General features: G+C 36.0%; 1 protein-coding gene across 5 annotated transcripts in view; it reads left to right on the forward strand.

Moving 5' to 3' along the window:
• Positions 1-23,232, forward strand: part of FAF1 (Fas associated factor 1) — a 460,703-nt gene that overhangs the window by 402,360 nt on the left and 35,111 nt on the right. For all 5 annotated transcript variants that reach the window (XM_025420121.3, XM_025420122.3, XM_049094402.1 and 2 more), the window contains 3 exons: positions 6,834-6,914; positions 8,558-8,635; positions 20,837-21,052. In XM_025420121.3, coding sequence (XP_025275906.1) covers positions 6,834-6,914; positions 8,558-8,635; positions 20,837-21,052 — 375 coding nt within the window. The remainder of the gene's footprint in view (positions 1-6,833; positions 6,915-8,557; positions 8,636-20,836; positions 21,053-23,232) is intronic.

Here is a 23,232-nt window from a genome sequence, read left to right on the forward strand (position 1 = left end):
TGGAAAGCCACAAACTACCAAAACTGGAACAGGAAGAAATAGAAAACCTGAACAGGCCAATAACCAGGGAGGAAATTGAAGCAGTCATCAAAAACCTCCCAAGACACAAGAGTCCAGGGCCAGATGGCTTCCCTGGGGAATTTTATCAAACGTTTAAAGAAGAAACCATACCTATTCTACTAAAGCTGTTTCATTATCATTTTCAACTCTCTTTAGGAAAGCAGAAGTTTTTCATTTTGATGAAGTCCAATTTAGATTTTTTTCTTAATCTCTCGTTCTTTTGAGTCATATGTAAGAAATATCTCCCGAAGTCAAGGTCACTGTTTTTTCCTGTAAGCAGGCTCTCCACAAAGCAGGGAGCCCCATGTGGGGCTTGATCCCAGGATCCCAGGATCCCAGGATCATGACCTGAGCTGAAGACAGATGCTTAACCAACTGAGCCACCCAGGCTCTCCTAGCATTAGATTTTTATACTAAGGTCTGTGATCTATTTGAGTTAAATTTTATATAGAGTATAAAGTATGGATTGAAGTTCTCTTGGGGAGGGGGCGTGGGAGTGGAGGGGGACATGGATATCCAGTAGTTATACCACTATTTATTGCAAAGAGTATTCTTTACATTGAATTGCCTTTACATCTTTGTCAAGAATCCGTTGATCGTATATGCATAGGTCTCTTTCTGGACTCTGTTCTGTTCCAGTGGTTATTTTTGTCTATCTTAATATGAATACCACACACAATTACTTTAGCTTTATAATAAGTTGTGAAATCAAGTAGTGAAAGTCCTCTAACTCTCTTCTTTTCATAATTGTTTTGGCTTATTCTAGGTCCTGTGCATTGCCATATGAATTTTATCAGTGTGTCAATTTCTACCAAAAAAAAGATGCCAGTATTTTTATTAGAATTGCATTAAATCTGTACATCATTTGAAGAAAATTGACCTATAACAATATCGACTTTTCTAATCTATGAAAATTATTTATTTCTCCGCATATTTAGGTTTAATTTCTCTCAGCAATATTTTATAATTTGAAGTGTATATCTTTTTGTCAAATTTCTCGCTAAGTAAGTCACATATTTTATGCTATTAAAGTGATAACTTTAAAATTATAAGTTGTGATTGTTTTTTGCTAGTGTATGGAAATGCAGTTGCTTGTTGTATATTAATTTTTTATCCCACAACCTTACCAAAATCACTTATTAGTTCTAATAGTTTTTGGGTAAAATCTGTATAATTTTCCATATCTCTAATCATTTTATTTGTGATAAAGAGTTGTACGTCTTCCTTTCCATTCTAGATCTCTTTTATTTCCTTTTCTGGCCTTATATTTGAAAATCAATTAATGTGATTCACATATGATAATCTCAGTGGATGTAGAAAAAGCATCAGGCAAAAGCTAATCCATTCCTAATGGAAACTTTTGATAAAATAGGAATAGAGTAAAACCTGATAAAGAACACCTATTAAAAAAAAACCTACAAGCTAACATTTTTCTTACTAGTGAAAGACTGAATGTTTTTTTGCTAAAATTGGAAAAAAAGGCAGAAATGTCTGCTCATATCACTTCTATTCACCATTGAATTAGAGATCTAGACAGTATAATAAACAATAACTATCCATTCTGCTCCCTTCAGTCCCTGGTAATTTCTGATTTACTTTATTTCTATGAATCTACCTACTCTAAGTACCTCATGTAAGTGGAGACATACAATAGTTGTCCTTTTCTGTCTGACTTCTTTTACTTAGGATGATATCTTTAAGGTTTATCCATGTGGTAGTATGTGTCAGAACTTCCTTCCTTTTATGGCTGAATAATACTCCATTGTATATTTATACCACATTTTGTGTATCCATTCATCTGTTGATAGACACTTGGGTTGTTTCACTTGTGGCTAGTGTGAACAGTGCTGCTATGAATATGTACTTACTGGCATTTATATAAATCTTCTTTCGAGAAATGTCTTTTCAAGTCCTTTGCCCATTTTTTAAATTGGATTGTTCATTTTTATTGTTAACTTGTAGGAATTCCAGATATTAAACTCTTTTGTTGTTTTTATTTAAATTCAATTTGCCAACATATAGCATAATACCCAGTGTCCATCTTACACTTTAAGTGTGCCCACCTTAATGCCCATCACCCAGTTACCCTATAGATATTAAACTCTTATCAGATAAATGATTTGCAAATATTTTCTTCCATTCTGTGAATAGCCTTTTCACTCTTTTGGTAGTGTCTTTTGATGCACAAAAGTTTTTAATTTTGATGATGCCTAACTTACCTATTTCTTTGTATTGCCTATGCTTTCATTGTCATACTGAAGAAATCGTTGCCTAATCCAAGGTCATGAAGATTTTCACCTATATTTTCTTATAAAAGTTTTATAGTTTCAACTCTTAAATTTAGGTCTTTGGTCCATTTTGAGTTGAGTTTTTTAAATGGTGGAAAGTGAAGGCCCAACTTCATTCTTTTGTAGTGTTCCCAGCACCATTCAATTGAAAAGACTGTCCTTTCTCCTTTGGTCTTGACAACCTTGTCAAAAATAAGTTTGTCTTGTATGTGAGAGTTTATTTCTGGGCTCTCTCTTGTATTCCATTGGTCTAAATATCTATCCTTCTGCCAGTACTATAATGGTTTTTATTATTATTACTATTGTTATTTGAAGTATAATTAACGTACATTGTTATATCAGTTTCAGGTATACAAATATAATGATTCAGTAATTCTATATATTACTCAGTGTTCATCACAGTAAGTCTATTCTTAATCCCCTTTATCTATTTCACCCATCTCCTCTACCTACCCCTCCCCATTAGCAAACAGTTTGTTTTCTGTACTCAAGTCTGGGTTTTTTGGTCTCTTATTAGTTTGTTTTGTTTTTTTAGATTCCACATATGAGGGAAGTCATGTGGTATTTGTCTTTTCTCTGTCTAACTTACTTCATTTAGCAGTATACCATCTGGTTCATCCATGTTGTTGCAGATGGGAAGATCTTATTCTTTTGTGTGTCTGGGTAATATTCCACTGTATGTAAAAATGGATAAAGTACTACGATATTTTGATTACTATAACTTTATAGTAAGTTTGGAAATCAAAAAATGTGAGCCCTCCGATTTTGTTCTTTTTCAAGATTGTTTTGGCTATTTGGAGTCCTTTGAGTTTCTGTATGAATTTTAGAATGGGGTCTTCTGTTTCTTTAAAAAAAAATGCATTGGTATACACTCAATTGTTTCTTAAAGAGATTTAAATAGTAAAAAAGAAAAAAAAAAGTCTCTTAATTTACCTGCAAAGCTCCTATTTCCACTTCTTTGTGTAGATCCAGATTTCCATCTGGTTGGTATTATTTTCCTTCTACGTGAAGGACTTCCTTTACCTTTTAATATAGTACACATGTTGGTGATTAATTCTTTGCCCTTTGTGTATCTGAAAAAGTCTTTATTTGATCTTCAATTGAAGGATATTTTTACTGAGTATAGAATTCTTAGTCGACACATTGGTTTCTTTTGGTGCTTTAAAAATGTTGCTCCACTTGTACTGTTTCTGAGAAGTCTGCTTTCATTCTTAATTTATTCCCCTAGACATATGATGTCTTTTCTCTGGTTTATTTTAAGATTTTTCTTTTTGGTATTAATTTTATGCAATGTAGTTATGATGTGCTTGGGTGTACCTTTCTTCATGTTGTTTTGTTTTGTTTTTCACCCAATGTTCATTTCGATTCTTAGATCTGTGGCTTTTTAGTTTTTATCAAATTCAGAACACTTTTGGCCATCATTTCTTAAAATAAGCTTTCTCCCCCTCTCCCTTTGCATCCTATTCCCAGGCTCCAATTACACTTATACTGTACTGCCAAGAGTTAGCCCATAGATAACTTTCCAGCTCTGACCATAAGTTTAGGAAAATGCATCCTGAGCCACATTTCTGAGCCAGCCCTTCTGTCTGTGATAGTCAGGGAGGGCTGTGAACAAGGGCAAGAGTATTGCATTGTAGCAGGAAAGGGAGAAGAAGCTATCAGGAGACCTGGCTTCAAGTCTAAGCTCTGGGTAGTCTTGTATCATAAAGGATAAATCCTTTATCCTCATATGATTTCAGTTTCTCCATCTATATAGTAACTCTTTTGTACATGTTGGTCTCTTATATTTCTAAAAGTGTATGAAAAGCTAATAGGATTTTTAATGATAGAGATGATGGAGCAGAAACTATTCCAGGTAGAAAGTGACATTATGTAAGGAACAAAAGGAAAATAATGCAAAACTTGAATACTGAATTCTTCATGCTAAGTTAGTAGACAACAAAAAATAATGATGGTGATCCAAACAGGATTATCTGTGTCTTCCCATAGTAAACTATGCCTCGGTATCCTTAGTGCTAGTGTGATGCTAATATAAAAGGGGAGGAAGCAAGTTAGCTGGTTCAGGAAGTCCTCTCACAACAGGTGCCACATTTTGTGGCAGAGATCCCTGTACTTAATGGCCTTTCATATCTGCAACAGTCTGTTTTAAAACAGACCTATTTACTTAGAGTGCTTTTATTATCAACTATATTTGTGTTCAAAGGGCTTCCAGCTGTGGTAGCTTTTAGAAGGTCCCTTTGTTGTGTGTACATAGTGTCATAACATGTCATTTCTGCCCAGCCAGTCGATTTCATTGACTCAGATGGGGCTGCTTTGTGGATGAGCTGTCTTCTTCCTCCTTAATTTTTACTGCAGACAACAAATATTTTATGCCTGGAAAGACTACTTATTCAACAAATGCTTATTAAACACCTCCCCAAAACTAGGCAATGTGTGAAACATTTGGAATATAGAGGTGTGTAATATAGACAAGGTCCTGTCTTTATGATGCTCACAGTGTCATGGAGGGGATGTCATATTAAGTTAATAATTATATGATAATTAATTAATTGCAATTGTGATAAATGTTGTAAAGGGAAAGTACAGAATGTTACAAGAGAAACCAAACTAATCTGGAGGAATGGGGTCAAGAAAATAATATAAAATAAAATTAGACATCCTAAGTATTTCTCCATTTATAGAAAGATAAGATTACTCCCGTAGGTTATACTGATTGTATTAGGGATTTCTGAATTTGGAAAGATAGACTTGTCCACAGGGGCATAAAATCCTAGAAACTCAATCCTTTAATTTAATAAGTGACTGAAAAGGGAGACATTATTTATCCAAGAACACACAGCTTGCCACTGGCAGGGGTTAGACTTAAACACAGATCTGCTAATCCCCCCATTACCTCTCCTCAGCGACTTAAAAAAATAGACATTATATATCAAGTACAGATCAGTCATGGCCAAATGAACTATTAAGTGGCCACTGTGTGCAAACTTGGATATTGAGTGTGAGAAAGAATTCAGAGTAATGAATTAGGCAAATGCTAATGTAAATAGAAATGCACAAAATACATCTTATCAGGTTGATGGTATCTGGTCATAGTAAAACCTAATGTATATACCAAAGTGGGAAATACCTAGCTGGAATTAGTGAAAATATATTTAAAGGTAAATGTTTCTGTTTCTCTAAGATATAAATACTAATGGCTTAGTAGAAGTCTCCAGATAGAAGTTTTTAAAACCCATTTTGATTCATGTGTAATATTATAAGACATGTAAATTATCCTTGAATGCTTAGCAGCCTGAGTGGTCTCTCAGTTAGGTTAAATATTGTTCCTGATACTGTCTGTGTTCCACCATAGAATTCACCTAGCCTGTCCTTTCACCAGAGAGAGTATAGCAATTAGCTTTATGCCAGCAACTTATAATTCTTCCTTATTTTTTATTTGAAAGACTGAGAATTAATGAAATGTAGCTATTTATATTAAAGATTTTGGAATTAGTTGAGTCTCTGAAACTAAAAGGAGATTGAGGCTTCAGAGAGAAAGCTAGTCTTGAATAGGAATCAATGAGAGCACCTAAATATATACTGAATTAGAAAGTCAAAAAATTAGAAAGTGTTAAGTAAAACCATATGAAATTTCCTTTTTTAGAGATCCAGAACAGTCAAATATTGATGAATTTATGTGATTTACTCAGCTGAATATAGGCCCAAGGGAACCTATATTCTAATGTCAACAGATACCACTATTTATTAAATTTAAGTACATGTCTATACTTCAGAATTTAACAAATGAGAAATTCTGGTAGTTGAATGAATAATTTCATATGCAGTAATAGTTTAAATGTAGATGGATGACATAATCACCTCAGAAGCTAAACATGTTTTAAAAGATCATCAACTTCGATAACTGCTAAGTCTTCCATACTTCATGAGTGTGAGTGTTGCGGGGAAGACTTAGTTCAATAACCAAGCATTAGTGATGTGATATAGACTATAATTAACCAGGGCATTTTTCTTTCAGCTTCTTATGCTGACCACAGGCTATCCTTTACTCATCACCCAGTCTTAGCCCCAGTGGTGACAGTCTCCAAGTTTATCTTAGAAAAATCAGGAGAAAAGGGGAAGGGAGCTCATCATTGTGAATATAAACTGTCAGGTGTTTTGAAAAACAGTTTCTATATTATTGCATTTAATTCTTATAACAACTCTCTGAAACAAATACTATTTCTATTTTACGGTCAAAGAAACTGAGATCCAAAAAGGTGAAATAACTTGCCCAAGGTCACAGTTTATGAGGTAGAGCTAGGCTTCAGACATTCTTATTTCACTATCTACTGTGCTGTTCTTCTTGGCTTGTTTGCTTATTTCTAACCTATATACTTTAGAAATGCCTTATTTAATTCTAATAAATTCACAGAAGAGAATTATCATTGTTTTCTTCCATTAAAAAAAAGTAATATAGTAAAACATATTTGAATCTTTTCTTTTAAGGATGAACGTGAAGCCAGAGAAAATGTGAAGAGAGAGCAAGATGAGGCCTATCGCCTTTCACTCGAGGCTGACAGAGCAAAGGTAGGTTTGGTCAAAGGACTTCTAAGATAAAAAACACAACCCGAAATAGTCTTTCATTATTTAAGTGCCAGCCCTTTTACCAGTTTGATCCCTAAGAATGTTTGGTTTGCAATGGAGGAAGCTAGATTCAATTAACAGAATATAATTTTACCCTTGGTTTTTTGTTGTTGTTTTTTTATTTTCGATTTTTTTTTTAGAGAGAGAGATTTTATTTATTCATTTGAAATGGAAGGATAGAGAGAGAGAGCATGAGCATGGGGAGAGGAAGAGGGAGGAGAACTGGACTTCTTCTCACTTCTTATCCAAGAACACACAGCTTGCCACTGGCTGGGGTTAGACTTAAACACAGATCTGCTAATCCCCCCATTACCTCTCCTCAGCGACTTAAAAAATAGACATTATATATCAAGTAGAGATCAGTCATGGCCAAATGAACTATTAAGTGGCCACTGTGTGCAAACTTGGATATTGAGTGTGAGAAAGAATTCAGAGTAATGAATTAGGCAAATGCTAATGTAAATAGAAATGCACAAAATACATCTTTTGTGGGGCTCAATCCCAGGACCCAGAGATCATGACTCAAGCTGAAGTCAGATATTTAACCATCTGAGCCACCCAGGTACCCCTCTACCCTTGTTCATTTTGATAACAAGTTTTTTAAGAATCAAGAAATAAAAACAAAAATAGACCTAATAATTATTTTCCTTGTTTTTTAATCAGTCTGTGGTAAAAACCTAGCAAACTTATAAAAGTTTGAACTTGGACAGCCCGGGTGGCTCAGCAGTTTAGTGCCGCCTTCAGTCCAGGGCCTGATCCTGGAGACCTGGGATCGAGTCCCGTGTCGGGCTCCCTGCATGGAGCCTGTGTCTCTGCCTCTCTCTCTCTCTCTCTCTCTCTCTCTCTGTGTGTCTCATGAATAAATAATAAATAATAATATAATAATATAAAATAATAATAAATAAATAATAAAAATAAATAAATAAAATCTAAAAAATAAAAATAAAAAGTTTGAACTTTAAAAAGTTCTTCAAGTGGTGTGCCTGGGTGGCTCAGTTCGTTAAGTGTCTGTCTTGGGCTCAAGTCATCCTGGAATCAAGCTCCGCAGCAGGCTCCCTGCTCCGTGGGGAGTCTGCTTCTTCCTCTCCCTCTGCCCCTTCCCCACTCATGCGCTCTCTCTCGCTCTCTCTCTCGCTCTCTCTAAATGAAATCTTAAAAAAAAAAAAAGTTTTTCAGGCGATTCCTTCTGTGCACTCAGGATCGAGAACACTGAGAACCACTGACTTATTTAATACTTCTTGAGTACCTGCTTCTCTGTTGGGCATTGAAGGAGGAGGTAACGAATAAGCTAGTTTCTGTCCTCAAAAGAAGGCTCACAATGTGGTGTAGAACAGTTAACTCAGCAAAAGAGACCAGAAAAAGGTCTTCTGAAGGATCTTGGCTGCCGCACGACGCAGAGCTACCATGGTATTAGTATGGGTACTTGACATGATTAGAGAGATGTGCTTGATTGTTGCTTCCATTTCCACTATTTTCAGAGAGAAACACTTCTGGTACCACAGTGCTGGGGGTGGGCTCTCTTTTTCCTCCTTTTTAAGTAAACCGTTGTTTATTGAGTGCTGGCTCCCTTCCTCTTTCATTGGCAGAGGGAAGCTCATGAACGAGAGATGGCAGAGCAGTTTCGTTTGGAGCAGATTCGCAAAGAACAAGAAGAGGAACGTGAGGTAGGGCGTAATTTCAAGTAAAGTTATTCAAAAGCTAGGTTTATTTCCACGGCATTGGATACTGAGGCTGTTAGTATTTCTTACTTCTTTCCACCTTTTCCAGACTCATTTTAAAATGGAAGATCTGACCTCTCCTTAAAAGAATGCTTCATGCTCTGAGGAAGATTCATGCTTTTCTATTCTTTTCAATTCCTTTTCTCTCTTCTTGCATGACCAGTGCTCCCATCCTCCCTGGATAGTGTCTCATCCCAAGAATACAAAGATTGTATTTTCTGCCCTTTCCCAGTCTTCATTTACCCTACTGGAAGAAACTGAGTTACTTCTGTGACATCTTGCACTGGGCCCCTAAATATGGGACATCCATTTAACATGGTTTATTTTTCCCCCCAAGTTCATGTCATGTTCATAACAATAGAGAGCATTTTTCATTCACTCATCTTGCAAATAGTTTTTTGAATACTTAGTATATCCCAAAATCTGTTAGGGGATAGGGTACAGATGTGGATCATCCCCACCAGGAGTACAAATCACTAGCCTAAAGTGCAGTGGGAACAAAGAGAAGGGGTGTCAAACAGCTTCCTAGGATGGTTTCACAAAAAAAGACTTTTAGAACTTTTTCTAGACGTGGGACTAATAGCAAATTTCACATATAGAAAGAGAAAACCATCTAACAACTGATGGAAAGGCCTGAGGGCCCTCACGTTAGCTGAGGAAAACTCCATTAGTCATCATTCCCAGTCAGAGGATGTCAGCTTGGACTTATTCAGTAAATATTTTTTGAACAAAAACTATGCTAGGCACTGAGAGAGAAACAGATAAGATAGTTTTTGCCTACAAGAAGAGATTGCATCTTGTAGGGAAGGTACATGTCTACAAGTAACAGCAAACCAAGGAAAAACTGCCAAATGACATAGAAGTAAAACATAATACTTAGAGAATTCATTGGCAAAGTAAAATCTTTTACAACTTTTAGAAACAGACCACACTATAGAAAAAGTGATAGGTCTTAAAAGATGTGTAATATTTCATGGTTTGGAAATCAAACTTTATTCGTGTTCAAACTTATTATTGAACCAGATACTATGCCTGACAAACCCTAGTCTCTGTACACTGAAGACTCTCAATAATGGAAGGTAGGGAATATTTTTATTGAGTATCTTCTGTGTATCAAGTACTTTTCTAGCTTCTGTGCATATGCTTAGTCACTGACTATTAAAACAAGCTACAAGATTAGAGACTTCTCTTTATGAGAGAGAAAACTGAAACTCATTGGGAAGTCACACATAAAAATGGAAAAACAAGATGAGTGAATGAAAAATTCATTCTGTGAACAAGGTCATATATCATTCTATATATCTATAGGATCATGTTTGCAGATTTTCATAAAAGTTAAGAGACAAATTTGTCACTATGCTCTTAGGCTATTTCAAGAAATATGGTTTAAAAATTTAGGACTCTCATTCTTTCATGCTCTTTCACAATGCACATGCTCTCAGTGGTTTATCTTCAACCGTATACTTAATAAAGGTCAAGTGTACACAAATAGCTGCATGTTTTGGATCTAGAGCTTGATAGTACGTGTATTTTCTTCTGATGATTTCTTCCTCTCATAGAAGACCCCATAAACATCCTTTAGCATACCTCAATATATATGTTCCAGCTGTAAACATGAGAGGGTGGAGCACAGAGGTAGGGAATTTACCACTAGTTATTACTGCACTTATCCATTGCTGTGCTCCCAGAAAACCAAGTTCAGGTAATGCTCCATATTCTACCCACACTTCCCCAGAGAGTCACAATTAAAGGCTCTTATAAATCTTACCATTAAGAACCTATCTTCTGTATATCTTAATTTAATTAAGTCTTATCCAAACTTACTTGACCCTTTTTTTCATGGAACACTAATTAACATATTTCAGCATACTCATGTATAACAGACAGTTTTGGGAAAGCTGGTATTGTGCAACCTCTGAAGAAATTGAGACTCAGGAAGATTATACAGTTTGCTTATGGTCACCAAACTGGTTGGACACATAATCTGGACTACAAGCTTGGTCACCTGACTTTTCACAGTAATACTGTCTTTCCTTCTAACCAGAAATCCTAACCCATGTAATTGTATTGAGAAATAAGAAATAAGAATGGTTTTATTATTTTAATTATCTCTAGTACTTCAAAATCCTTTGGAAAGATGAAGTATTGAATAGTCAAATCACCTTGGTTACAGGGAAATTCCTTAATGGTTGGTCTGATTTTGCTGTGTGGTGACTGTTGTAGTGAAATCAGTAAATCTAGGAAAACATTTTGATCTTGTCCTTGACCATGATAAGGAGAAAGGCTTTAAAACTATTCTGAAGGAAAAACGAAGGACAAAAAACTCCAGTATTTTACTAATTTATATATTTACTTGTTCTTTCCAAAATGAGTTTCAAGTAATTTACATAAAGATGTACAGTTCAAATGGCTTAAAAGGGAGAGAAAAGATATTATAATCAGGTTAAAGGAAAATAAAGACAAAAGTAAGATTAACATTTTGACAACAGACAATCCAGCACACCCAACCAAATGCATGTAATAGGATTCTGTACATTTGCTCAAAATGGACCACAAAATTTCTTCTATACTTCTCTTGGGCTAAAATGACTGTTTATATGTTTCACTTTATCTGTAACATCAGATAAAGGCCATTCTTTCTAAAGGTGAGATTTTTCAAGTGCTGAGACCTTAAAGCAATGTTTCTTTCTTGTGTTTCTCCTTCAAGAGGAAATTGTACAATATGGTGAATACTAGCCCCAAGTATATCTTATAGCTATAATAGCAAAAGGGAGTCATGTATAACAGCTTCTTATAGCTTTATATAATTCAAAGTCATAAGGCCAAAGAACAGTTTAATAAAAGCATCTCTGGAAAGACCCAAATAATATATTTTTTGGTAGTCCAGGTTAAAGCACAGATTTTATGGAAACTTAGAGAAATACATGAGGGCAGCCTCGGTGGCTCAGTGGTTTAGCGTCACCTTCTGCCCAGGGCCTAATTCTGGAGACCCAGGATCAAGTCCCACATCAGGCTCCCTGCATGCAGCCTGCTTCTCCCTCTGCCTGTGTCTTTGCCTTTCTCTCTTTCTCTCTGTCTGTCTCTCTCTCATGAATAAACAAATAAAATCTTTTTAAAAAATACATGAGCTACATATTCTTTAAGAAATCTTTACTGAAAAAAAGAAAAGAAATCTTTACTGAATATTGTTTTGCCACCAAATTTTTGGTAAGTAGAGGTTTCAGCTAAGATTATGGACTCCTGGGTCTTTTAATGAGTCAATATTTGCAGATATTTTGTTAATCTCCTTCAATGTGCAAATCACTGAATCATGTACTATAGATACTATATTGTATGTGACATAGCCCCTGCCCTCAGGAAGGTCACTGTCTAATATAGGAGGGTAGATGGATACAAAATAACTATAGGATAGGATCCTATGTGTTATAAAAACCATTAAAGTAGCACAGAGTGTTGACAATATTTGGATGAAGATGATTTCTGACGAGGAAGGCAATGAGAAAGATTTCACAGAGGGAAGAGGCTTTGGAAGATTGGTAAGAATTTTATGATTAACAGTAAAGTAGAAGAGCAGTTTGGATGGAGTCATGAATAGTAGGATGGCTGGATAATATGAATAAAGGGAGAAAGGCACAGGGCTTCTTCAGGGGATAGTAAACGGACAAATGTAGAACCCCGTCTAGTAATTAGATAAGGTTAAAAGGGCCAAGGTTTGGAGACTCACAAATGGGATAGAATAGGCACAAAGCTATTCCCTTTTGCTGCTGGTTCCCACAAAAAAGAAAAAGGTTACATGTTTGCCTATCTGCCCAAAGTTGTTTTCTTTTACATCTTGGTGCCTCCTCAAATAGATAATGTTAAATAATCTTAAAAGACCATTAAATGAAAAAAAAAAAAAAAAAAAGACCATTAAATGAGAGAAGAGAAGAGCATGGAATTACAAGCCTTGGTACTTCCCTTTAGTTTTCTGATTTGATCTTCACAACCATCCTATAAAACTCACTTGATATAGTATCATTACCATCTTACAGATGAAGAAATCAGATCACAGCAGGATTTAAAAAGCCTATTTTAAAATTCTTACCTAACATTTGCCTGGTAAAAGCAGAACCAGATCTTCTACTGGTATACTTTCTATTATCCCAAACTGGAAGAATGAAGGTGGGAACATGAATAGATTATTAAAGTAAAAAACTTCTCCTTATAATTTGTGTTTTTACTTCCTGTCACACAATGATAACACCACTCTATGAGCCACAAAGGTAATCATCCCTGCCATCATCATCATCAGTAGCTATTAAGCAATTAATTTGTGCTAAACTCTGTCCTTTGACATTATTTTTTTGAATCTCTACAACTTAATATGGTAGGTGCCAATACTGGAATACACCTTATTATAACTATAGAGACCATATATCCACAATTTCTTAAATAGTTTCACTTTGGAGTATTCTCCTGTTGTCTTCATGAACTATTAAAATAGACTAGAAATTCTAGTTTCGTGGTATCCAATACCAATCTACAGACTGTTCTTTATATCCCAGAAGCAGCCCAAAAGGCCTATGTCTGAATTTTGGTTATGACTATTTGCCTTGATTTACTTTATCCACCAGTGAGGCTATGTTTGTTGTAAGCAATCCATATTCTCTAGATGGATGATTGGTTGCCAGGAACACAGAATGGTTGCAAGATTGGGTCTGACCAACTGTTCTCATATAGGATCCATTCTGCTCCTTTGATGATCACAGAGTATCATGACTAAATTACTATCTGTACATTTGGCTCCCAAACTTACATCTCCAGCTCCTCCCTTTCCCTGAACTCCAGACTTGAATATTTCATTGCTAGCCCATCATCTCCCCGTAGGTGTTTAATAGCGCAAACTTAACATGTCTTAAATTGAACAATTGATCTTACCCTCCCCACTCAAAGGTGCTCCTCCTGCAGTCTTCCCTATTTTAATAGGTGGAAAACTTTCTAGTTATTTGAACCAAAAACCATGGAATCATCCTTGACTTCTCTTTTTCATATCCATATTTTATGGGCAAATCCTATTGGTTCTACCTTCAAAATACTTACACAATTCAGATGCTACTCACTAACTCCACCATTACCATCCTTTTGCAAGCCACCATTATCTGTTACCTGGATTACTTTAGTAACCTCCCAACTTGACTTGGTGCCTCCATTTTTGCCTTTCCTGTATGTCTTTTAAATTTTTTTTTTTTTATGATAGTCACACACAGAGAGAGAGAGAGAGAGAGAGAGAGAGGCAGAGACATAGGCAGAGAGAGAAGCAGGCTCCATGCACCGGGAGCCCGATGTGGTATTCGATCCCGGGTCTCCAGGATCGAGCCCCGGGCCAAAGGCAGGCGCCAAACCGCTGCGCCACCCAGGGATCCCTCCTGTATGTCTTTTAATAAATCCTTTTTAAAAAACAATTGGCACATCATGTTACTTCAAAAACCCACAATAGCTTCATATCTCAAAATAAAAGCTAAAACCTTTACAGTGATTCTAATCAACATCTGCAGGATTTTTATTTTTTTTATTTTTTTTATTTTTATTTTTTTAGAGTTTTACTTTTTTTTTATTTTTTTTTATTTTATTTATTTATGATAGGCACACAGTGAGAGAGAGAGAGAGGCAGAGACATAGGCAGAGGGAGAAGCAGGCTCCATGCACCGGGAACCCGATGTGGGATTCGATCCCAGGTCTCCAGGATCGCGCCCTGGCCCAAAGGCAGGCGCTAAACCGCTGCGCCACCCAGGGATCCCCTCTGCAGGATTTTTAAAAAGAAATTGACAAAAGTGATTCTAAAATTGATATGAATAGGCAATAGAACTGTAAAAGCCAAAACAATTTTGAAAAAGAACAAAACTGGAAGACTACCAGGGTTCAAGACAGTATATTCAAGACAGTGTGGGAATTGGCAAAAGAACAGACCCATATTTCAGTGAGACAGAATAGTCCAGAAATAGACTCACACATATGGTCAGTTGATTTTTGACAAAGGTGTAAAGGCAAGTCAATGGAAAAAGGATAATCTTTCAACAAGTAATGCTGCAACTATTGAATGTTCATATGTAAAAAAATGCAAAAACACAGAACAATTTCTAAAAAACCTTCCCAGTCCATTTCTTGCATCATATGCAAAAATTAACTCCAAACAGGTCGTAGACCTACAACTATTAAAGACCTAGAAGAAAACATAGGGAAAAAAATCTTCATTATCTTAAGTTAAGCTAAGATTTCTTAGACCTAACACCAGAAGCACAATCTGCAAAATAACAAGTATCTAAATTAGACTAAATCAAAATTAAGAACTTCTACTGTTCAAAGACACTGTTAAGAAATTGAAGACAAGGCACAGACTGAGAGAAAATCACATACCTACTGTCTAGAATACATAATGAACTATCAACATTCAATAAAAAAACAAATAACCCAAGTTTCTAGATGGACAAAATATTTAAACAGACGCTTCATCAAAGAAGATATACACAAGGGCAAATAAGCACATGAAAAGATGCTCAACATTATTAGTCATTAGGGAAATGCAAATTAAAACCACAATAGATACACACCAATTAGATGGCTTTTTGAAAGAAAAAATTACTGGTAAAGGTGAAGAACAACTGGAACTCATATATTAATGATGATAGTCATTAAGATAGCAAGTCCACTTTGGAAAATAATTTGGCACTTTGTTTTAAAGTTAAACATACATGTACCATATGACCCAGCAGTCAGACACCTAGATATTTACACGGGTGAAATAAAGTAATAAAATTTATGTTCACACAAAAATCTGTGCATAAATATTTATAATAGCTTTATTTGTACTACCAAAAACTGGAAACAACTTAAGTGTCCCCCAGCTGGAGAAGGAGTAATCAAACTGATAATATCTATACAATGGGAATACCACTTGGCAATAAATAAGAAACTACTCATATAATCAACATCATAGATGAATTTCAAATACATTATACTAAATGAAGGAAGCCACTTATATGATGTTTATGACTGTATTTATATAACATTCTAGAAAGGTAAAACTAGGGATGGAAAACAGGTTGGAAGTTGCCAGGGGCTAGAAATGAGGGAATTGCTTGTGTGTGTGTGTGTTTGTGTGTGTGTGTGTGTGTGTGTGTGTGTGTGTGTTTCGGGGGGGGGTGATAGAACTGTTCTTTATCGTGATTGATGATGGTTATGTAAATATATGCATTCATCAAAACTCACAACTATACATTTAGAGGGATGGGTTTTACTGCATATAAATTATATCTCAATTCTAAAATGGGGGAAAAATCATTACAGAGGCTACTCAAAGCCATGTATGATTTATTCACCCCTCTCCTTTGATTCCTCTTTAACCAACTCCATCCCCCTCTTCCCCTGATCTTCTGCTTCAGGCACCAGGGCTTGGCAGTTACTGTGACTTCTGTCTGTGATACTTCTCTCTGATCTGAATGTCCTTGTGACTCCCTCTCTTTTAGGTCTTTGCTCACTGGCATAGTTGTTGCACATTGAGGCTTACACAGTTGGTTTATTTGGGTTTTTTTTTTTAAGATTTATTTATTTTAGAGAGAGGAGTGGGGAGAGCATGTGTACCCTGCGGGAGGCGCAGAAGAAAAGAATATCATGCAGACTCACCGCTCAGGGCTGGGCTCAATGCAGGGCTCATCGTGGGGCTCATCGCCAGGTTCTGTCTCACCACGCATGAGATCATGACCTGAGCCAAAACCAAGAGTCAGAGGTTTAACCAAACTGAGCCGCCCAGGCGCCCCAAGGCTTACAGAGTTTAAAGTTGTACCCCTCCTTCCTTTCTACCAGCCTCCCTGTATTCTCTCCATAGCACTCGTTACTTTGTGACAAACTATACATTTTCCTATGTGTGTATTTGTTGTCTTTCTTCCACCCTTCTAAAATACAGGCTCAAAAAATAAATAAATAAATAAATAAATAAATAAATAAATAAATAAATAAATAAATAAATAAATAAATACAGGCTCCATATAAGCAGAATTCTTTTAATCTATTTTGTTCACTGATATTTTCTTATCATTTAGAACAATGCCTGGCACATAGGAGGTGCTCCGTAAGAATTCATGGAATTAATGACTGTTAGCCTATTTTAAACTCTGCTTTAACTAGCTATAAACTGTTATTTGGTGGGTACCCAAAGAACCCTAAAAGATACTGTGTGCATGCATGTACTTATGTATGTGTATATGTATATGTGTAAATTTGTATATGTATATGTGTAAATTAAGTCAGTCCTTGATTTTTATTTTTAAGAGACTGGTATACGTATATATTATTTTTCCTGTTTAAAAATCATAGCTATGTAGAAACTGCCTTTTCTGGGTGTCTATCTTTACTACCAAATTTCACTTCAAATAAGTCCCCATTTCTCATCCCTCAGACATGAATGCTCTGAGTATTCATATTTTTTAGTAAGACAAAATGTCCAAGATCAATTTATATTTCCAACTTATACTAGGTTTCCTTGTTTTGCTACAAACCTAAAATAATGCAAATAAAAAGTTATATTTGTTGAGCAAACCAAATTGAAGCTTAACAATGGTGTTTACTATGACTGCTATTCAAGTATGGGTGTCCTTTATGTCGTTTTGTAACAATATTTACTTACATGAAGCCTTTGTTTTTAGCCAGTATATTTGAAACTGAGCTACTGATGTGTTCTTTTTTGCTAGTAAAACTTGAGTCCTCAGATCCCAAGGTTGCCAACTTACCTAATATTCCTTCATTGTTTTCCACATTGGGACCACTGGTGTGGGATATCTAAGGTCTGTTTTCATTCTGGGGAAAAGCCCTAGAGACTGGGTGCATTGAGGAAGCAGATATTGTCTGCACAATGAGTGGGGTAATGAGCTACTGTTGTTTATTCTTCTGTAGTATAATTGGTTCAGTTCAGACAATAATGTAGCATCTGTTGTTATACCGTGCAGGGAAATGTCAAAATAGAAAGCAAGCAGACAGGTGGATTAAAGGGAGAACAGGAGAAGAAACCAGGAAATATCACATTAAGTTCTGATTTAGAGTAGGTGCAGAGGGATTATAGTAATGATAATGATAACACCAACAACAACTGTCATCTGTTGAGCACAGTATTACATCCTGAGGTTCCATGCTAGGCACAACTGAATGCTGCCATGTGTCAGCACTTGATAAGTACATTTACTTATAAACATTTACTGCATTTTATACGAAAACCTTTGTGAGGAAGGTATTATTGCCCCTTTTTCTTATATGGGATAACTGAAGTTCGTGAAGACTGTCATATGCCTAATAGCAAGATTTGAACCTCTGTCTGTCATACCAAGGCCTATTTACTAGCCATTCATCACGTTTAATTATTGAAGTTTTTTTAAACTGCAGTACTAGAAGTCAGGATAGTGATTAACTTTGAGGAAAATAATTTTTAGGAAGGAGACAAAAGGGCTTCTGAGATGCTTGATCAGGGTGCCACTTTTATGTTCACTTTTGAGAAACTTATCAAGTTGTGCATTATTGCACACTATCTCAATGCACTGTACTATGCACACTATCTCATATGCATGTTATATTTCAGTAAAAACTTGAAAACAATGGCAAAATACATGACTTGACAAAAGATAAAGCTTTGTACAATGTAGCACTGATGGAAATTTTGCAAAAAAAAGTTTAAAATATATGTTTATATAAAAACATGCATGAGAAATTGATGGAGAGTGTGGTGATGACAAAGTTTTAGAAATAATTGGTGGTGATAGTAACATAACATTGTGTGGAATATACTTATTGCCACTAAATTGTACACTTAAAAACGATTTAAAAAATTAGTGAGTGTAAACACTCAAATGATAGCAGGGGCTATCCCTTGATGGTGCATCCGGAAATGAATTGTAATGCTGTGCTTATCACTTATTTTTGCAATGATTATATATATTATTTCTATAATCAGGAAAAAAATTTAATCTCAAAGATATAGGTTTTTTTTTAAGTTTTCATTTTAATTCCAGTTAACATACAGTGTTATATTAGTTTCAGGTGTACAATATAGTGATTCAGCAGTTCCATACATCACCTAGTGCTCATCACAAGTACACTCCTTAATCCCCATCACCTATTTCACCCATCTCCCTGCCTAGCTCCCCTCTGGTGACCATCAGTTTGTTCTCTGTAATTAAGCGTCTGTTTCTTGGTTTGTCTCTCATTCTCCCTTGTTTTTTTCCCTTTGCTCATTTATTTCTTAAACACATATGGATGAGGTCACATGATATTTGTCTTTCTCTGACTTATTTCACTTAGCACTATACCCTGTAGTTCCATCTATGTCGTTGCAAATGGCAAGATTTCATTCTTTCTTATGACTAATATTCCATTGTATATATATGCCACCTCTTCTTTATCTGTTTATCAATTGATGGATACGTGGGCTATTTCCGTATCTTAGCTATTGTAAATAATGCTGCTATAAAAAATGTAGAGATGAGTGTATCCCTTTGAATTAGTTTAGTGTTCTTGTATTCTTTGGGTAAATATCTAGCAGTACAATTGCTGGATTGTAGGGTAGTTCTATTTTTGAGGAACCTCCTCCATACTGTTTTTTGGAGTGGCCGCACCAGCTTACATTCCGACCAACAGTGCAGGAAGTTTCCTTTTTTTCCACGTCCTCGCCAACACCTGTTGTTTCTTGTGTTGTTGATTTTAGCCATTCTGACAGATGTGAAGTGGTATCTCATTGTAGTTTTGATTTGTATTTCCCTGGGTAAGTAATGGTAAGCATCTTTTCATGTGTCTGTTGGCCATCAGAAACACAGTTTTAAAGAACCACAGTGTTAGGATAGTCAAATGAGGGATGCCTACTGAGTGGCTCAGTTGGTTAAGCATCCAACTCTTAGTTTCAGCTCAGGTTGTGATCTCAGGGTCATGAGATTGAGCCCTGTGCCCACCTCCACACTGACCTCAGGGCTACTTAAGATTCTCCCTCACCCTCTGCCCCTCCTGCTTCTGCACTCCATTTCTCTCTCTAAAATAAATAAATCTTTTCAAAAACAATAAAATGATCCCACTTAATAGTTTAGAAAATGTATATAACTAATCCACAGAGATGTTTTGTCCCTAGAAGCAACTCTTGGTTAGCCCTTAAGGAAACATGTATGTAGAAAATTAATCTGAAAATTGATGCTGGAGGAAATCAGACCTCAAAGAAAGGAATTGATCAGTTCTTGGCTACTAAGAGAAAAGCCCATGAGAGTCAGATTATTTTACCATTTATTTAGTACCTCCTGTGGGCTTAACACCATACTAAAGCATTTTTGCATGTTATTTCAGTTAACTTGTTAGTTTATTCCTTCTCTTACCAAGTACATATTGAGCATCTATTCTGTGCTATGCACTACTCTTGAAATAAGTAAGACATGTTTACACACTCTTACGGAGGTTGCAAACAAGTGGGAAAGTCAGACATTAGACAAATAACTATAGTACAGTGTAGAGAATTCCAGTACAACTGAAATTTAATTTTGATATACACAAGTTCATCTAGTCATTGGGTTATTAATATATGACAGTGCTACTAAAATAGCTTAATATTTTAAAATATTCACTTGAAACTCATTGCTGACCAGAACACCAATATTAGATAAATAAACTCATGCTATCTAAGAAAGAGAGAGAGAGAAGGAAGGACAGACGGACAGACAGGCAAAAGTAACTGGTCTAACTTCCTATCCTTCTGATTTTTAGATTATATTTCTTATGTCTCCATTTCTGGGTCTCAATTTCTCCATATAAAAAATGAGAATATAAGACTATATATATAGGAAGCAATTGGGTATTTGATACCTGTTCCCTCAATCACAAACACCTGAACCCTTCAATAGAAAACAATTAATTATATTTCTTTTCTATGTGATTACTTGTCAATTTAATAATACATGTCATCAAGGTGGGACTTACTTTAATTGCTTACTAGATCAATATTAAGAAAATGAAAACTTGCTTCTATTGTCAAGCATCAAGCTTGGATAATAAATGGATAGTAACTTTTTGATGAGTTTATTCGATTCTCTCCCTGTCCCGTTCCCTACAGTCCTATCACACACTTTGACACTTGGTTTTTGCCCTCTTTAGGCCATCCGGCTCTCCTTAGAGCAGGCCCTGCCTCCAGAGCCAAAGGAAGAAAATGCTGAACCCGTGAGCAAACTGCGGATCCGGACCCCCAGTGGCGAGTTCCTTGAGCGGCGATTCCTGGCCAGCAATAAGCTCCAGATTGTCTTTGATTTTGTTGCTTCCAAAGGATTTCCATGGGACGAGTTCAAGTTACTCAGTACCTTTCCTAGGAGAGACGTAAGTTCATGTGCCTGTTTTAGGAAATGTGTCCATTGGGAAATATCCTATCATTAGGGCTAGACAAAGTAGTCTAAGAAAAGTCCCATGGTACAGCATGCTACAAGCCCTAGGAGTACTTTGTTCTGCACACCATTCTCTCCTCAGCCTTTGAAGAAGGTATGTCTTCCCAGGCCAACAAACATGTGCCCAGGAGCCTATGTAAGAAATTAAGTACTAAGTCTTTCTTCCTTCCTAGCTGTTTCCCCTATTCCAGCATCTATTTAGGTTTTCCCAAAATCTCATCTCTATATACCTTAGAGTAGATCTGAAAATTGTGTGCTTAACAACTTAACAGTTCAATCAGGGTCAGTGATTATATAGGTTCACTAAGTCATGCTAAACCAAGAGTATTTTGTGATTTGATAGTTCTTACTATCCTGTAAAGTCACAAAGGATGACCTATATTCTATGCTTATCTGTATTTCAGCAAGGTATTTGATAGTCTCTAATAGTATCCTGGGACAAAGTAGAGATATAAATCTATAGTTAGGTAGTTTCATTGCTGATTAAATGGTAGTATCCAGAAAGTGTTGACTAAGTGATTATCCTCTCCCTAAAGGAAACCAAGAGGTTCTGTATTTAGTCCTTTATTACTCACCATGCTTATTGGAACTTACACGAAGACCTTATCAGATTTATGGATTATGAGAAAATCAGATTCAAGAAAACCTTAAAATACTAAAACATTAGACAAAAATGAACCTATAGAAATTTTACAGAAATATTCAGAGATAGCGAGATTCCCACATTAGACTTAGAGAATTAATTACATTTGAAATAGACCATGTATTATTAGAGGTTATCATTGAATTAGGCTGAATATACATTATTGTCTTGTGGCTGCTAACAAAATGCTAGCTGAATTTTTTGAGGATAATCCCAACAAGAGGATAACTTAATGGTCCTATTCAACTGTGTACTAAAATAATCTCACCTTGAAAGAGTCTGTAGACTCCATGCTGAAGCCTAAAGAAAAAAAAGAGCATGTCTAGAGCAGGGCTAGTAGGAAGATGAGGGAACTGGGAATTATATATCATTCAAAGAACATTTCCTCTAGAGATGGAAATGCCATGGGAGACATGACTGTTATCTTCAGCTACTTGAAGGTCTGCCGTGAAAAAAAAATGGGATCTTCTTTTGCGAGGTTCCAAGGACAGAATTGGGACCAATGATTTGAAAGTTACAGGAGGCAGTTTTGGCCCAATATAAGAAAGCACTTTCTAAGTAGGGAATGAGTATCTTGTGTCATGAAGTGGTAGTTTTACTGTCATTGGAGATAACCAAGCATTGCTAAATGATCCCTTTTCAGCAATACTGGATATTTATGGAGAAGGATTCATTCCTGGTGTTCCTACTTTAAATGGGATGGAGCTTAAACTAGCTTACCTCTAAAATCTACAGTAAATCTTAATATTCTGTGATTCCATTTTGATGTAATAATATGAAGTCTAGTAACTTAGACTTAATCTAAAACACAAAACCTAGGGATGCCTGGGTGGCTCAGTGGTTGAGCACCTGCCTTCGGCCCAGGACATGATCCTGGAGTCCCAGGATCAAGTCCCACGTTGGACTCCCTGCATGGAGCCTGCTTCTCTCTCTACGTATGTCTCTGCCTCTCTCTCTCTGTGTCTCTCATGAATAAATAAATAAAATCTTTTTAAAATAAATAAAAAATAAAACACAAAACCAAGAATTTGATTAAGAGTCATCTTAGTCCCTCACAGTGGCTGTCAGATTTACAGAGTAGAGACAGAAACCAGTGGTATATGTTTAGCTCTACCCCTCAGCCACAAAATCCCTAGGTGGGATGAGGATCCTGCTACTTATGTCTAAGCCAAGGAAACTAGAATAACCACAAGTGCTGGACATTGCTCCTCTCTCACTAGCCCCACTTACTGCTCCAAGCAGTTTTTCTTTGTTCATATATACCACACACAAATATGTACTAGGGAACATGCATGTATGTACATGCTCTGTGTACTGCATGGCCAGGTAAAAAAACTACTTTAATTCTGACACTGAAGTTAAACTCTAAATATGTAAACACTTAGGATAGAACCACTATCAAAGGGATCAAGGTCGGCCTGAGTCTCATACTTATGTTCTATGATGAACATCTCTCTTAAAGAACTTATAAA

The sequence above is a fragment of the Canis lupus genome, chromosome 15 (assembly GCF_003254725.2).
Source record: "Canis lupus dingo isolate Sandy chromosome 15, ASM325472v2, whole genome shotgun sequence".
NCBI classification, from domain to species: domain Eukaryota; kingdom Metazoa; phylum Chordata; class Mammalia; order Carnivora; family Canidae; genus Canis; species Canis lupus.